We start from the raw sequence: 14,976 nt of genomic DNA on the forward strand, positions 1-14,976 counted from the left end.
GTCTACGTAGACGGGGGGAGGGAGCGGCCTGCGAGCGGGGCAGACCCGCCCAAGAGACAAAAGCCCGGCACGGCCTCGCTGGTGCCGGAGGGGTCTTTTGTTGCCGTTTCTTCGTCGGGGCTCGTGCGCTTTCTGCCGCCGCCCCCCGCCCCGGCACTCCGCTGGATCCAGCCGGGGCGGGAATCGCGAGCAGGCGGCGCCTCCCGCCCGGCCCGGAGAGCGAGCGGCCCCCGGCCCCGGCCTGCTCGGCCACCAGTTGATCAAAGTTCGGCTGGGCCGAGGCGGGGAGCGGCCCGGACAGCGCTGTCCTCGCTCCCTCCGGCGGCGTGTAGTGAAGTAGGAAAGAGCGGACACCTCCCGCCTCTCCCTGGCTGCCCTCTCCTCCCCGCCGCTGGGGCTCTGGATAGGAGGAGCCGGAGGAAGAGGAAGATGACGAGTGGGTGCAATTAGCCTAACAAGGGACGGGCGGCGGAGGCGTCCCCTGCCGAGGACTGACACATCTGCTCTCTCTCCTCCTCCAGCCATGAAGGCAGAAGCCGGAGAGCATAGCTGAAGCTCAGGGTCGTTCCGCTGCTCTTCCCTATGGCAACCGCGTGAAGGGGCCGACCCCGTCCCCGGCGGCGGGGCTGGGCTGGGCTGGCCGAGCCTCGCCCGGTCTGCGCGAGTGGCTCTGGCGTTGGCGCTCTCCGCCCGTCCCTTCCCCGATGTGGGCTCCAGAGGATTTGCGCCTCCTTTGTAACCGGGAATGAGATAATGGCGACCCGGTGGGCAGCGGGGCCACCCGGCGGAGATGGAGACAACGAGCCCCCCCCGGGCGGCGGCGCCGGCGGCCAGGTAGGAACGGCGGGGGCGGGCGGGGCGCGGGCCGGGCCGGGCGGCCGCCTCCCGCCGCGGGGAACGGCTTGGCTGGAGCGAGCTTAATGGCCGCTCCCTCCCTCCCTCCCTCCCACTCTTCCTGCCCGCCCGCCCCGGAGTCGCTGGGAGTTGGGCGCTGGGAGCGGTGCGGTTCCCAGCGGCGGAGGGGCGGCCGCCGCCCGGCCAGCGCTCTCCGTGCGCTCGGGGCAGCGCTCCCGGGCCGGGCGGCGGCGGCGCCTTCGCTGCCTCTCGGGCCGGGCGGCGGCTGCGCTTCCCGCCCCGCGGAGCCGCCGCCGCCCTCGCCCTCGGGCCGGAGGTTTCCCCGGGGCCGCCCCTCGGGCCCCTCGCCCCCCCGGCCCCGCGGGCAGAGCCTGGCGTGTCGCTCCCACGCCCAGCCTGCCCGGCCCGGGGCAGCGCTCCGCTGGGCGCTCAGGGCTCGCCAGGGTCTCGGTCACATTTCTGTCGTGGTGATTTTTAGGGGAAATAAGGGTCTGGCCTCTTTCTGCTTGTACCCAGTGCTTGCCACTCTCCCGTCTACTCGCAGGCGCTTGTATTAAGGGTATTTCTATCCATGGCATTTGTTGCTGGAACGATCCTCTGTGTGTTTAGTTCAGAAACTTAATAGCATGCCCTATGGTGGCACCGCGGCGTGTTTTGACTTGCAAGACAAAGTTTTTAACACAAAAGTGTGTCTGATCGTCCTGTGCTCGCTATTAATAGTAATGTCTCTGAAACAACTATTAACTTTAGAGTCAACAAAATGTAACAGCTTCAGTAGACTTTTTTAAAGATTTGTCTTAAACTTTATTTACTAAGACAAACTTGATTTTTTGTTTCTCAAACTTAGAGTATGTATGTTGTGCTGAAGAAAAAGCTGATTTAGATCTGCATAGGGCTGTGAAATATATGCCCTTTATGTAGATATTCCCCTTTTTGTTTGCTGAAGTTGAAATAGAGTTGAGTGATTTTTAGGCATACAGGACTTTAATCTAAAAGTGTGTGTGGTTTTTGGCTCTTTTTTTTTGTGTGATTTTTTGTGTGATTCTTTTTTCCTTAGAACCCTGAGTTTTAGTTTACTGCTATCTTGAATTCACGCTTTTGCCTTGGTTTGAAAATGTCACATATGGTATTGTAGAGTTTTCCTTTTTGCTATCACCTCAGTTAAGAGGTTCCCACAGTGTCTTAAAGCCAGGTGGGTTAGGTGAGGATAAAACCAGAGTCTTAGGAGCACAGAAGATCTTTAAACTTCATGATAAAATTAAAACCAGTACCATGTTTGGAGAACCTATTCTTCAATAATGTTCAGATAGCAGGGGAAGAAAAAGAAAACTACGTGTCTAAGGGTAAAAATTAATATCTTTTTAATTCGGTCACATTGAAACTTCGGATCTTTGTCACTAGCCTTTGTCATATTCCACCTCTTCCTGTGCCGGTAAGCCTTAACAAGGCCTGTAGCACTATTGGAGCTCATCGTGTTAAAGCTGTCTAATTGGGAACTACTAATAGGCATGGAATTGCAAAATGGACTGCTCTGCCTCTTGTTTTGCCAGGTACTTACATGTTGGAGTTAAAATGTAACTGGTAGAAAGCATGTGCTGGGACCTGTGATTGCCTTAATCACAGCAGGCCTGATGTAATCTTTGCTTGAACTTAGACAGCCCTGGTGTGTGTCTGATCAAGGCTGCAGGGTGTTCTCAGCTGCCTTTGTGTAATATTGCTGCGCGTCTTAAAGTTCATTTTATTTTCTTACAACTTTACTTTCATAGATTGGTGTAAAATGCCAAGAGAGGGAGGGTTTGTGGCTTGACATCTGCTCTCTCAGTTTGGTGTACAGTGCTTCGTGTGCTTTATGTGAACAAATACCTTAAATTGAAGTCTCTCATGTTTGTATTGAACAGTAAAGATGTCTTGTCTGTTTAAAAGATCAGAAAACACCTTTAATGAAAAACAATTACTATAAAAAGGGACTTCAGTTTTTTTTAAAAAATTGCTGCTGTTGCAGGAGTTTAAAGTATTCTAATACTGATGTGCAAGGTATTAGCAATTTTGGGAAATGATTTATATTTTTGGGACGCGGGATCCCATATGGTGTTTGCATTATAGTGCAGTCATTAAGTAAAAGGCATTTAATGTTTAAGTGTAGACCTATACACACAGCAGGTTGTCACGAGGAAGACTCCGGGCATAGCCATTGTTCACCACAGTCAAGGGAGTTGAAACAGAAATTAGAACTTCCAATCAGTTCAAGATTTTGGAAATGCACAACTGTAGTCATCCAGGTTTGAGCAAGAATTGAAAAACTTGTCTTCTAGCTTCAAGATCAGTAGTAAGACTAAGAAAGGGAGTGTCTGACTGAGAAGTGGTTCTTCTGTGAATCTTTGTGTACACGGGTAGGAGAATAGAGGATGTGTGATTTGAGTGCTCTGGGTACCACTGTGTATATTGGTCAATAATTGTGTTTTGTTTTTGGACGCCTGCCTACTCTGATACTAAGTTTTGTTTGGTCACGCCTCCTTGCCATGTTTTCTATTTTTATTTTCACCTTTTTTTTTTTTTTTCCTCTACTTGGCAGTCTTTCTCACTTCAGAGCCCCTTCACTGGAACGACTGTTGTGAACAAAGATTGCACATTCAGGCTTGCAGGCTCCATCTGAACATGGAGCGCCTGTTCAAAGGGACAGGTCACGTACTCTGGGCTCCTGGGGGAGCTGGCAGAGAGGGCCAGGGACTCTCAGGGCTGTTTGCCATTCTGTTTGAAATCTGACACACGTTTAGAAATGGAAGAATTGCTGGGCTTATGTTCATAAGGACAGATAAGTGAGAGCGTGTTCTTTCTGGCGTTTAGATTAATAAGCATTGGCTATCTCTGTTCCGTCAGGTTGTAGCAGTATTTTGTTGGAGAGTTTAAGCCCTGCTGAGGTACAGGCAGTACTGCTTCAGTCACAACATCCCACCTACAGGCCTGTCCAGATTTGAGACTGGAACTGGTGTCCTCGTTAGTGTAAATTTAATTTCCCATTCTTTGCCTAGAAAGGCACAACAAAAAGTGCTTTGGTTTTTTTTTTTCTTTTCTGTTCCTGTTGTTTTGCATTTAAAGAAGTGCTGTGTCTCTTTGGGTTATGTTTTACTGTTAATCTGTATTAAAATTAGTACATTCTGAATACTAAATGCAGAAGAAAGTTGAAGAAAATATTAAGCAGTGTGTGTGGCCTTAAAAGCCAAATTTTAATTATTCACAATACTGTTTCCTCAGTTTATTAATACTAAAATGAATACTAAAAATACTTTATTAAATAATTTTATTAATTATTTAAGACTTATCTTTTCAGTCTGATATTTTCCTTTTGGTTTTGTTACACGTTTCTGTTTTGCTTAGCAGGTGAGTTGTTAGGAATAGTGAACGGGCTTTAGCGATTCCCAAGACCTTCTGTATTTGTCAAAAGTTAGGAATACATTTCCAAAGACTTCTGTAACAATAAAGAGGTTTTTCAGTACTTGGTTTGTAATCACAACTGTTCCATTTCAGAGGAGAAGAAAACCCCACAATATTCTTACTCCTACAACTTATCAGAGAGAGCGCAACTGCGTAAATTGAAGAGAAGCATGTGCTGGGTCAGGAACTAGAGAAGGGCAATGATGGCACTAAAAATAGAAAATCATTTGCCTTCTCTCTAACAATAATGAATAGATCGTTTGCTATTTTAACAGCCCGGTTGATACGACATTGGCAAACTGCAAGTGGTGACTCCCAGGTGTTATGTCTCTCCACTGTCGGAGCAGAATGTCAGTCTTTCTGTAATTGTGCCTGTAAACATCTGAAGTGTTCTGGAACTCTGTGTTGTTGGGTATTGATGCTTTTTCTGTGCCTGATACTCAGACACTGGAAGGTTTAATCATAGTGTTAAAGATCAGAAATAGAAAAATCCATGTGTGAAATTTTATATGTCAAATAGTACACAGTACTAGTTGTTAAAAGTGTACATTACTTAGAGTGATAGAGAATTCTGTACAAAGCTTCCATTTAATAAATTCAGTATAAATACCAGCCTTACCAGGAGTTTTGGTTGCAGCTGTTCAAAAAGCTTGAGTCAAATCTTGTTTAATCATGCAAGCATAATGCTGGCTTCTGCTCTGATTTATGTCAGCATAAGTCTAGCATAATTTGACAAAACATGAACCTCTTTCATGAGGAAATATTACATATTTGATAAGTGACAATATGAAGCAGGAAGTAATTACTTCAAGAAAAGGAAGGTATCTGCCTTCTAATGTATTAATGCATTTAATGTGTTTTTCAAAGTGACTTCTTGCTTCCTAGTTCTACAACTTTGCTGATTGTACCACTTTGGTATACTTGTCTGAAAAACAAAACTTTTGCAAGAGAAATGCCATGGACTGAGAGTATCTTGAACAGTTGTCTGCATGACATAACTGCTTTTACTGCATGCAGTAAATGCATTATGCAACAGAACTTTAACAGGTTTGACAAACATCAAAACACTGTTGATTGCTTTATCTGTATAAACTATTTTAAATGCTTTTTATTAACATGCAAAAATAACATCTGCTACTTCTGATATATTATTTCAAGTAATTTATATTTACTTCCATACAAAAAGAATTGAGAGTGGAGTTGAGCAGCTGAAGAAGAGGAGCTATTTCATCTCACACACTATATGCATTTGTGATCTTGTCCCTATTGTGTCTTTGAAAGAAAAACACAAAAACTTACTGTATGTAGCTGGATAACCAAATCCTAACCGAACAGTATGGGCTCTGAAAAGAGTAATAAGCTGGTATTTTTTTCTTTAATTCTCTGACTACATACATATGTGGGCAGGTAAATGATGATTATAATATAAACATGCAACCTGTGAGCCTTACTAAAAGAAAATATATTTCTGAGGAAGTCTTAAGTAGCAGTATTAGGCTAAGCTTTTAGTAATATATATTGGTGCTTTGTAGCCGATGTTTTAGTTTTTTTTTTCTCTGATGGCAACTGGAATAAAAAAAATTGACATTTTCTAGCATTCAGAGCTTGTGTGCTATTCTTCCCTGCAGTTGTTCGTGTGTTAAATGGCATAAAATAGGAAACAGATACAAAAAAATTATGAAATTACATTGAATGAAAACAAGTTTTATTTCTTGTGGTTAACAGGAGTCATTGTTTTTAAAAAACCATGAGTTAGCCCTGGTGTAAATGTTGAGGCTTTTAAACTGCATTGAAACAGTCTGAATTGACAGTAGTCCAGAAGTCAGTGTGGTGGGCTGTTACATACAATCCCATTGATTGTGGAAGCTGTCAGAGCCTGTGATCTCGTCAAAACCTTGAACTTAGGGCCTTGCTACAGAGGAAGTGTTTGCCTGCCTGTCACAATAGATAATGAATATATACTAAAAATATGTTATGCTAAGCATAACAGTGGATGCGAGTTATGCTGTCTGCTCAGATGGATTTCTTTCTACAGAAATCTTGTAACACTTAGCCTGTTTATTATGAAATGTAGCTTATTGTAAATGCTGTGGTTTTCTGTTTTCAAACCCTTGTTATGTCATGTAATTTTTATTATTTTTTGCGAAGACACTCCATGGTATTTTTTGCCCATCACTCAGTAGTAGGCACACACAGTAGAAGTATAATGGGTGGGAGCAGTGACGTCAAACAGGCTTTGATTGTGTTCATATCAGAGGCCTGACAGATCTTGTAAACCTGAGAGTACATAGTCTTAGAGTTACAAGGTGGGATTAAGCTGTTTTATGTATACAGTTCCTGAGTACATAAAGGTTATTTAATGGGAAGGCTTCCTCTGTGGTGTTTTTTTCATTTTCGTTTGTTTTTGATTTGTTTTATTTTTTTAACCATGGTGAAATGCTTTTTTTCATTTACTCTAGTTAGAGTAAATCTGGCTTCTCCCTGTTTTTTGTTTACTTAGTTAGCAGGGAAACAGTTTTCTGAATTTACTGTTTGATGGCTGCTGTTGGATTTGAAGATAACTGTTCTTGGGAGGTGATACTAGAGTTTAGTGATTGGATCACCTGGTAATAGGATGGTAAAGATTAGGCACAACTGTGTGCTTTGTTCTCTGCATCTCTGTGCTGGGGGGCTAGAACTACTGCATTTTTCTGAGTTGGAGTCCCCTGTTGTTCTGTATGCCAGGGAATTGTGTTCATTGGGAAGTGTTGCTGCTTTATATTTTCTGTTCTAGATTTTTGCATTGAGAACTTGTATATCAGAACTGTTTTAGTGAAGCCTTAGGATCTGTTGCTGCAGCTCTCTACAGCCTGTTTGAGAAAGCCTGATATAAATCATGTTAGTAAATGTTTGGTGCTGGGCACGGGAGGTTCTCTGTGAGCATTCTGTAAAGAAGCAAACAGCTGTTTGATTTTGACTCTGGCTTGCAACCATGAGTGTACACCTTTGGGAGTGTAAGTAGTAGGCTTGTTTTTGTTCTGATTTTCTTTATTTCCATTTGCCAGCAGCTGCTGCTTGGGTGAGAGTGAATGAGGTGCCCCCTTAGAGGACATGGCTAATTACAGATTGTCTGCTGGTGGAGGGGGGGCACTCTGAGACAGACATTTTCTTTCGTGTGTGTGTCATTTGCATAATGTGTTAGGACACACAGTATGGACTGCATTAAGCACTAGCAGATATGCTGTGGGGAATAATCTTGCACTGGCATCACTGAGTTGGCTGGATAACATAATCTTCCATATTTTAAGTTTTGAGGTTTATATTTGTCTGTTTGAAAGGCCAAGAAATCAAATAGAAAACTGTATTGAGAGGAGAAGTTTTAAATGTTTTGAGCAACATTTGCAACTTGTTGGTACAAATAGGTTGAAAAGAGAAACCTGAACTTGTTGGGGATTTCGGTTTTTGTTTGCTGTGAGTTTTTGTTTCTTTTGGTTGGCTTTTTTGTGGGGTTTGTGGGTTTTTTGGGTTTTTTGGGCAGGAGTTTTTTTTTTTTTTTTTTTTTTTTTTTTTTTTTTTTTTTTTTTTTTTTTTTACCTGATGGAAATGACTGTACCCTCCTATTTGTATGTATGTATGTATGCTCTTTGTACACTTTGAAATACTATTTCTTATTAAAACTTTATTACAAACCATTCACCCTTTAAAGGGTATATTTTGTTGTTTTCTTGTTGAGTTTTTCATTTAAATATTTGGGGCTTTTTGTGTTGCAAAGTTTGAGACATAAGAGAGTGAACAATCCTGTAATAAAATAGATCTTAAAAAATCTTAAATTTCCTTAAATGTCAGTGTTGAGTATATCTGCGTAATTGTCTTAGTCTAAGTGCAAGGCTTAGAAAAGACTAAAATTCAAATGCTAATGTGATTTAAAACTTTGAGGTGAATAGTGATCTTGGATACAACTTGTTCTGTCTATGGGATGAGCTAAAAGAGAATCTTAAACTCTGAAGAATCCCTTACAGATCACTTGGCTGCAGTGATACAGTCTCAGTGATACATTCACAGCACTGAGGTGGACTTTTCAATTTTGAAAACTAAACCTCAGTTCAATCTACAAATTAAGTTGCGGTTTTATATTGGAAAACTGCACAGGGAGAGATGTTGTTCAAAAACTAGTTTATGGAGCTATAGTCATGTGGATTTCAAAGCCATAAGACAATTCCAGTTATTTTTGAGGAAAATACAATATTATAACTTGTTCAAGGTCTGTCCTGATGTAATAGATTATGGAAGGGGTTGATTTCTTAAGAAGCTTGACAGGTATTTAAATACAATTCTTTCATTAAAGTCTATGGTAGTTTAGACACATTTAAATGTATATGTCCTCAGTTCCATAATTTTTAAGAGGGCTAGAGGTCAGTCAGTGCTTGCAGGAGTATGCAAAGCTATCAAAATTTCCTTTTGATGCAAGAATTGAGAACTGAAACATTTTGTTGTTCTTTTTGGTCAGCAAAAGAAGCAGCAGATCTAGTATGTGCTCCTCAGGCAGGTGACTCTTCTTACCTGTGGGTTTTGACCTGGTGTTTTGTAAGATAAAGATCTGGTTAGGGTTATCTCCAAAAGAAATGATGCTGTTTTCATGTAACAAGTTCTCCCATTGCACTTCATGCTTTGTTATTGTTGTTGTGCTTCTCAGCTCTCTATTTTTGATGCACTTCAATAGGGAGCCTGTGACTCCAGTGAAAAGTATTCCCATATAGAGCTGCAAACATTTCTTATTCATCAATGGCTGTAAAATCTGACTTGTTCCTTCTTGCATGCTTTTTAAAATTTTATTATCCTCAATCACCATGGTAAAAGGTGAGTAAGTAAACTTTGCCCAGAGTAATCAATTTTCATGGCAGTTTTACAGGCCTTCTGCTCCATTCTCTGTACTTACACTGTTTTTGTATGGATCTGTCCAAATGCAGTCTCACATTGTCTGTGTGCTTTAGTTATTTTCTTAAAATATTTTGGAGAAGTTGCTTTGGAGCTGCCTGTGAGGTGGGATTTAAACATGATCTTTCTTTTCTTAAGGAAAGAAGAATAAATGGCTTGGGTGCTGCTCTGAGGGTATGAAAGTTTCCCATCTTGCCAAATTACCAATAATATGATAGTTGGAAGAGTGAAACAAGTGAACATGAATAACGTTCATGTTCACTTGTTTTGCTCTTCAGTATTTCTTGCAATCTGTACATGTGAGTCAGATGGTGAGTAAATCAGTAGCAGTAAGCTTGTTTGGCAAGCTGGTATTCTGATCCCGATGTCATGGAGGTGACAAGCTCATTGCTCGCATCTCTTTTGTTAGCATTTTAATTCCTTTAAAACATGAGAAATAGTATTCCTGCTTTGTAAAAATACTGAATACAGAACCAAAATGGTCCTTGTAGCTGAGTTTGTGCAACTAAGGACTTTTTCTGTATTAAAGTCTTACGAAGCATTATGTAATGGAAACTGGCCAATACAAGTAGCATTTCATAGCCCATGCCCTTTAGGTGTTGTTTTTTGTGAATTCAAAACTGTGGATGGTTTTGAGTAATTTTCTCTCTGCATTGTGACTGAGGCTGTGATTCAGCTGTATATCTAAACAGGTCTGGTAACTGTTGTTTTCATGAGTTAAATGGCAGTGGAGAGGTAAAAGTGCTTATTTTGTTACCTTTCTTTGTAGAAAACTTTTGCCTCCTGATAGTTATTTAGATTAGTGAAGATGAATTGTCTGTGCAGGAATGCTGAAGGACTTTCTTCAGCATTAGTTGATACAGAATGTGTGTAAATGTCAAAGTATTATGTCACATATAAAATATTGAGAGGTAATGATTAACCAGGAACTCATGAGTGAAATCTTAAATATTCTGGTAGGTAATTCTAAGGACTGAACAGCACCTTAATGCTTAGTGTTGTTCAAAAGAGCAAATTGTCATCCATTTCCTAAAAACTTCGAATAGACAATGTTTTCTGTTGTGCCCTCAGTATATATATATCCATAGTGCACTTGGAGCTGGTGTGTCTGGGTCCCATCTCTCTTCATTCTTCCCCATCTCAGAAACAGTAGAGCCAGAAAAGTTCTGGGGGAAAGCTATTTGGGAAGGAGGAGACTAGAGACTAGATGTTGAGATGTTGTAGCTTTCACCATCTTCATCTTGAATTTTTATGGATCAGTTCTTTACTATGTACACCAAAAACTTGGAGGTGTCAGATGAGCAAGGTGGGGTGGGAACAAGCAAAAGGAGATGGTCCTTTGCATAAAAATTAAACCGTTACTCTGCACCTTAGTATTTTGGAAGCTAAAAGCATGTGTGTAACCCAGATATATTCTTGAAAGAGCAATACTTTTAGAGCTACTCAGTACCCTTGTAGTGGAATGAATTACGGATTTGTGAATAATTAAAGCTGGGAGGATAGTCTAGTGATGCTTGTTTCTGGGTTCTTACCTAATTATTCACAGCTACCTGCATTTGGTCAGTTTTAGAGCTGGTCTAGTTGAATCTTCTGTCTGATCTACACATGTTCTTACATGTTGCAGTGCTGATTCCATAATAGCTCATCAGGATTCCTTCTGCTTTCAGGAGGTTCTGTACCAAGCCTGATGAAAGAAGGCAGCTGTTGATGATCAGCAACAGGAAGTGGAGTTTTAGAAATATTCAGGACTGGGCCTATTTTTGCTTCTTGAAGATACCAAGCTTATGCTTCTTGAAGATACCAAGCTTGTGTCTTTGGTTTTACTTGCTTTTGTTAAGGTTGTTGCATCATATGGGTCTAATGTTCTCCAGTTTTAATAAGCTAAAATGAAATGCAGCATTGCCTGCTTTTGTGTTCAGTCTATCTCTTCTTTGTTCTCTCTCCCAGATGAAGGAGGGCTCAAGATGATTGAGAATTGTACACACAAGTTACATATGCTGTCATATTTTCATTTCTTTTCTACTTGTTTGCAGTCAGGCAGGTGCTTTTTTTGCCTGTGGAATAGTTTCCTGTGCCACCTTTTTAGTGGACTGCATTAATTTTTGATTCCATGTCTTATTGCAGCAGCAAACTCTGTAAACCACTTAGATCCTGTGGAAAACTCCTTTCTCCTTTTGTGGTCGAATGATGCTGCTGGGACTTCTGTTTGCTGTGGAATAGTTACTCCTCTTTCACTCCATTTCTACAGCTTAAGGGAAGGAAATAGCGCCTTCAGAGGCTACTCAGCAAGCTACATAGCTCCAAAGGGGTGGGACTGGGTGATGTATGGATAGGGAAAGGACTGGAGGGAGCAGCTCTCTCTGGCAAAATGAGAGAGCTTCTCACCTTCACCAGTCCTGAAAATCAATTACCCAGAAGGTAAGCAAAAAAAAAAAAAAAAAAAAAAAAAAAAAAAAAAAAAAAAAAAGAGGAAACTTCTACCTAAACAACTGGGAAATGAGATAGCCACAAAATCAGTTTTGTTGAGTTGGGGTTTTTGTCATTTGTGGATGGGTAGACAAATAACCTCCACCCCTAGAAACTATTTTAAAAGCTAGATCTAAAATGTTAAAAGGCATCTGTGGCTAAGATGGTTTCTGCTCTTGTAATCAGTGATTCATGACTGAGAAACTAAATTTTTTAATGCAAGTGAGTAGAGACAGTGGTAATATTAGACAGTTACTCAGCAAGGCGTGTTCAGGGTAAACAGTCCTCACTGGTAAGTTCGTCTGTAGAGAATCATTTTTTCCTTGTTTCATTTAAATTGGGGACTTGGATAAACTTAGGAAAAAATCTTGTATTCAGTTAAGAATTCAGTGGTGCCTGTTTTTCACACTATCCTGGTGCGAGTTTGTTTGGGAAAAAGATTCTCCCCTTGCAACTCCCTCAGCATGTTAACCTTTATACATTTCATGGCCAGCATTCAGTGGCTTAAAATTTGGATGATGCAACATCAGTAAATGATGTAATGGCTGTCTATAAGTTTCTTTGCAGTTCACAATGGGTATCTAAAGTTTGGAAACAGAATTTTTTTCTGTTAGGTTCTGTGTCTGCTGTGAGGGAGGTGAAGCACAAACACCATGATCATCTTATTTTGGATAGTGCCAAAAAAGTGAATAATTATGTTTTTGCATGGGGATTTTTGTTGTTTGTGGTTATTTGGTATGTTTTTTTGCTGATATGTTGCTCTGTTGGTGATGGTTTGAGGGTTTTGTTTTTAATTGTTGTATTTTTAAAAAATTCAAACCATTAATACTACCAATGAGTTAAGGGGAAGGCATTATGTGTGAGATTAAAACCAGGATTTGTGGGAGTGACTTGACCTTAAATTCAGTTAATACTGTCGTGACTTCCCCCACTTGGATAATCTGGTCTGGCAGATTTCTCTTTCCTGCTTAGGACCCAAGACACCTTGAGCTTTCATTCCTTGGAAAGTGCCTCTGGTCTTCCCTCCTTTTCTAAGTGAGAAAGCTGGGATTACAGGAATATGTCCTCAGCTGAGTGTTGCTAACCTTTTCAAGGCACGAGGAGCAGTGGTTGTCCTTTCTCTGTATTCTTTATCCCATGGTGCAGTTGTTTTTTGTGGAACTTTATTTGTTTATTGCAGAGACACTTCTTATTTGGGAAAGAAATACACCATGATGCATTTTAGAATTACTCACTAGAGAAGGATCTTCTAATTTATTCTTACTGCTTAATAAGGCCTTTCTGGCCTACCTGCACATAATTTCACAAGCCTGTTTTTCTCTTGTTACCTTATTTACAAATGGGTCTTACAAAGTGGCAGTAGAGGCTTTACTTTTCCATTATACTGTTTTGTACTTTGAGTTCCAGTGAATTCTGAGAAGTTCCATTGTATTTATTGTTTTAAATGGTTGAAGTCCGAACTATTTTTTATTCTTAAGTGCTTAGACTAGATGATTTCAGAAATGATAAAAAAACGTGTTGTTTATGTTATAAAAGTTTTTTAATAATAGGTGAAAAAAAGTATTTGGTCTAATTTAAAATAGCAAAATAGGGTAGGTTAAATTTATTCATACTTCATAAATAGCCTGTATAAGTCCTTTCAGCTGGTGATGATTCTGGACTTCAGGAGGCTTTGGATCAGTAGTTCTAATTAATGAGCCTTTGGAAAAAATCTTTAATTCTTTTGAAAATCAGTTGTGCCTATTCTGTTCTTTAATGCTGACTGCTTTTTTTGTATTATGTGGTAGAAATTGAATAAATAACTTGAACTATATGCTTTCTTCAAACTTTCTTTTGGGGAGTTCAGTGTCAGGTTTAAGCAAAAACATCCCAAGCAACTAACATTTTCTTCAATTGTTAGAGTAAAAACCATACAAATACTAGTTCTTTGTATAATGCAAGACCATATGTGCTATAGAAAACCTGACATGCTGTTATATATGAAGTTGCAATGTGAAAATATGAAGAATGTAAAAATAACTATATATTGAAGCTAGACACCGGGGAAACAAATACATTTGTTTCAGGAATGAAAAGTTTATCTGTTTATACAACCCTTTTTATTCTTACTCAAATTTAGAGGGTGAGAAAGCTTGTTTAAAGGAAAAAGCTGAGAAAGCTGTTTAAAGGAAGTCAGTGAAGAATGAGGCCTGCTTTTTTGAATGTCTGCAGCCTGAAAGTGTTGCAGGTATGTCTCCAAAACCAGGCAGATAAGACTCTTTGTTGTAAAAGTAGTACAAGTGAATTTAAAAAGTGTAAATCTGATCTAAAGGAAAAAAGAAAAAAAGGCAAAACTGAAAGAAATTCTTGAACATCTTCCCATAGCTAGTCATGAACTGAAGTATAATTATGCTTCATCTAGTGTCTCCTTCCAGCATTTACAGACTTTGCCTGTTTTAAAAGAATTTTGTCTTCCTGGTGTGGTTTTGTTTTCTGTAGCTACCACAGGATTTTACCTGGAGCCTAGAAATCACTGCTACACCTGCAGCAATCTCTCTTTGGTGTTAGATCTAAGACTTGAGAGTTTCTGGACCCTCTGAAGGCAATACTGAGGTGAATTCGTTCTTCTGTTTTCTCCTTCCATATACATGTGATCATATGTTATAATCATAAAAGTGATTGCTGAAGCCAGAAGTTTTAGAAAATGATGACAATTGCATGAATAACATTGTTTCAGTAATTTAAATGAGAACGACGGAGAAGGAATGGATACACTTTTATACTTAGGTTCAAAGTCCTGTGTGCATGTCAGCAGGGGATATTGCATACTGTATTGGACATGAGCAGGTAGGTGATGTTAGGGATTTGAGCTAGAATGTAGCACTTCACCAAAATTAGTCTGAACCTGATTTGCCTGCAGCTCCGATTTGTGTATCTGCTGTAAAATGCCTTCTCACTACTGAAAATATGGCACAGATTTAAAACCATTTTTCACAATATCAGTGAATCATTGAGGTTGGAAGGCACTTCTGAGGATCATTCAGTTCAGTAAACTGGAGAAGTCTGCCCAGGTTGGTGTCCAGATTGGTTTTGAGCACAATTATGGAGACTCAGCAGCTTTTCTGGCAATGTGTTTCAGTGTTTGATCACGCTTAGAGTAAAATTTAGGGTGGTGGTGGTGATGTTTATATGGGTTTTCCTCTATTTCAGTTTGTTTCTGTACATCTTCTAATTTCATACTTGGCATCCAGCTGCACCTCTTTCTGTTGTTCATAACCCCTTCAGTTTCCAGTTCAGTTCACTGTTCATTTTTTTCTGGCCCATACTTCA

The 14,976-nt window shown here is 40.3% G+C and overlaps 1 protein-coding gene across 2 annotated transcripts in view; it reads left to right on the forward strand.

Annotated features, from left to right (window-relative positions):
* Nucleotides 1-706: 706 nt before the first annotated feature.
* ARHGAP21 (Rho GTPase activating protein 21) overlaps nt 707-14,976 on the forward strand; it is a 113,338-nt gene continuing 99,068 nt past the window's right edge. Inside the window, exon 1 of one of the 2 annotated variants that reach the window (XM_083864747.1) lies at nt 707-834. In XM_083864747.1, the coding sequence (XP_083720873.1) occupies nt 754-834 (81 nt within the window). In that variant the 5' untranslated portion in view covers nt 707-753. The remainder of the gene's footprint in view (nt 835-14,976) is intronic. The other variant, XM_083864748.1, reaches the window with a different exon arrangement.

Source organism: Zosterops lateralis, assembly GCF_965231275.1.
Source record: "Zosterops lateralis genome assembly, chromosome: 1".
In the NCBI taxonomy this organism is placed as follows: Eukaryota; Metazoa; Chordata; class Aves; order Passeriformes; family Zosteropidae; genus Zosterops; species Zosterops lateralis.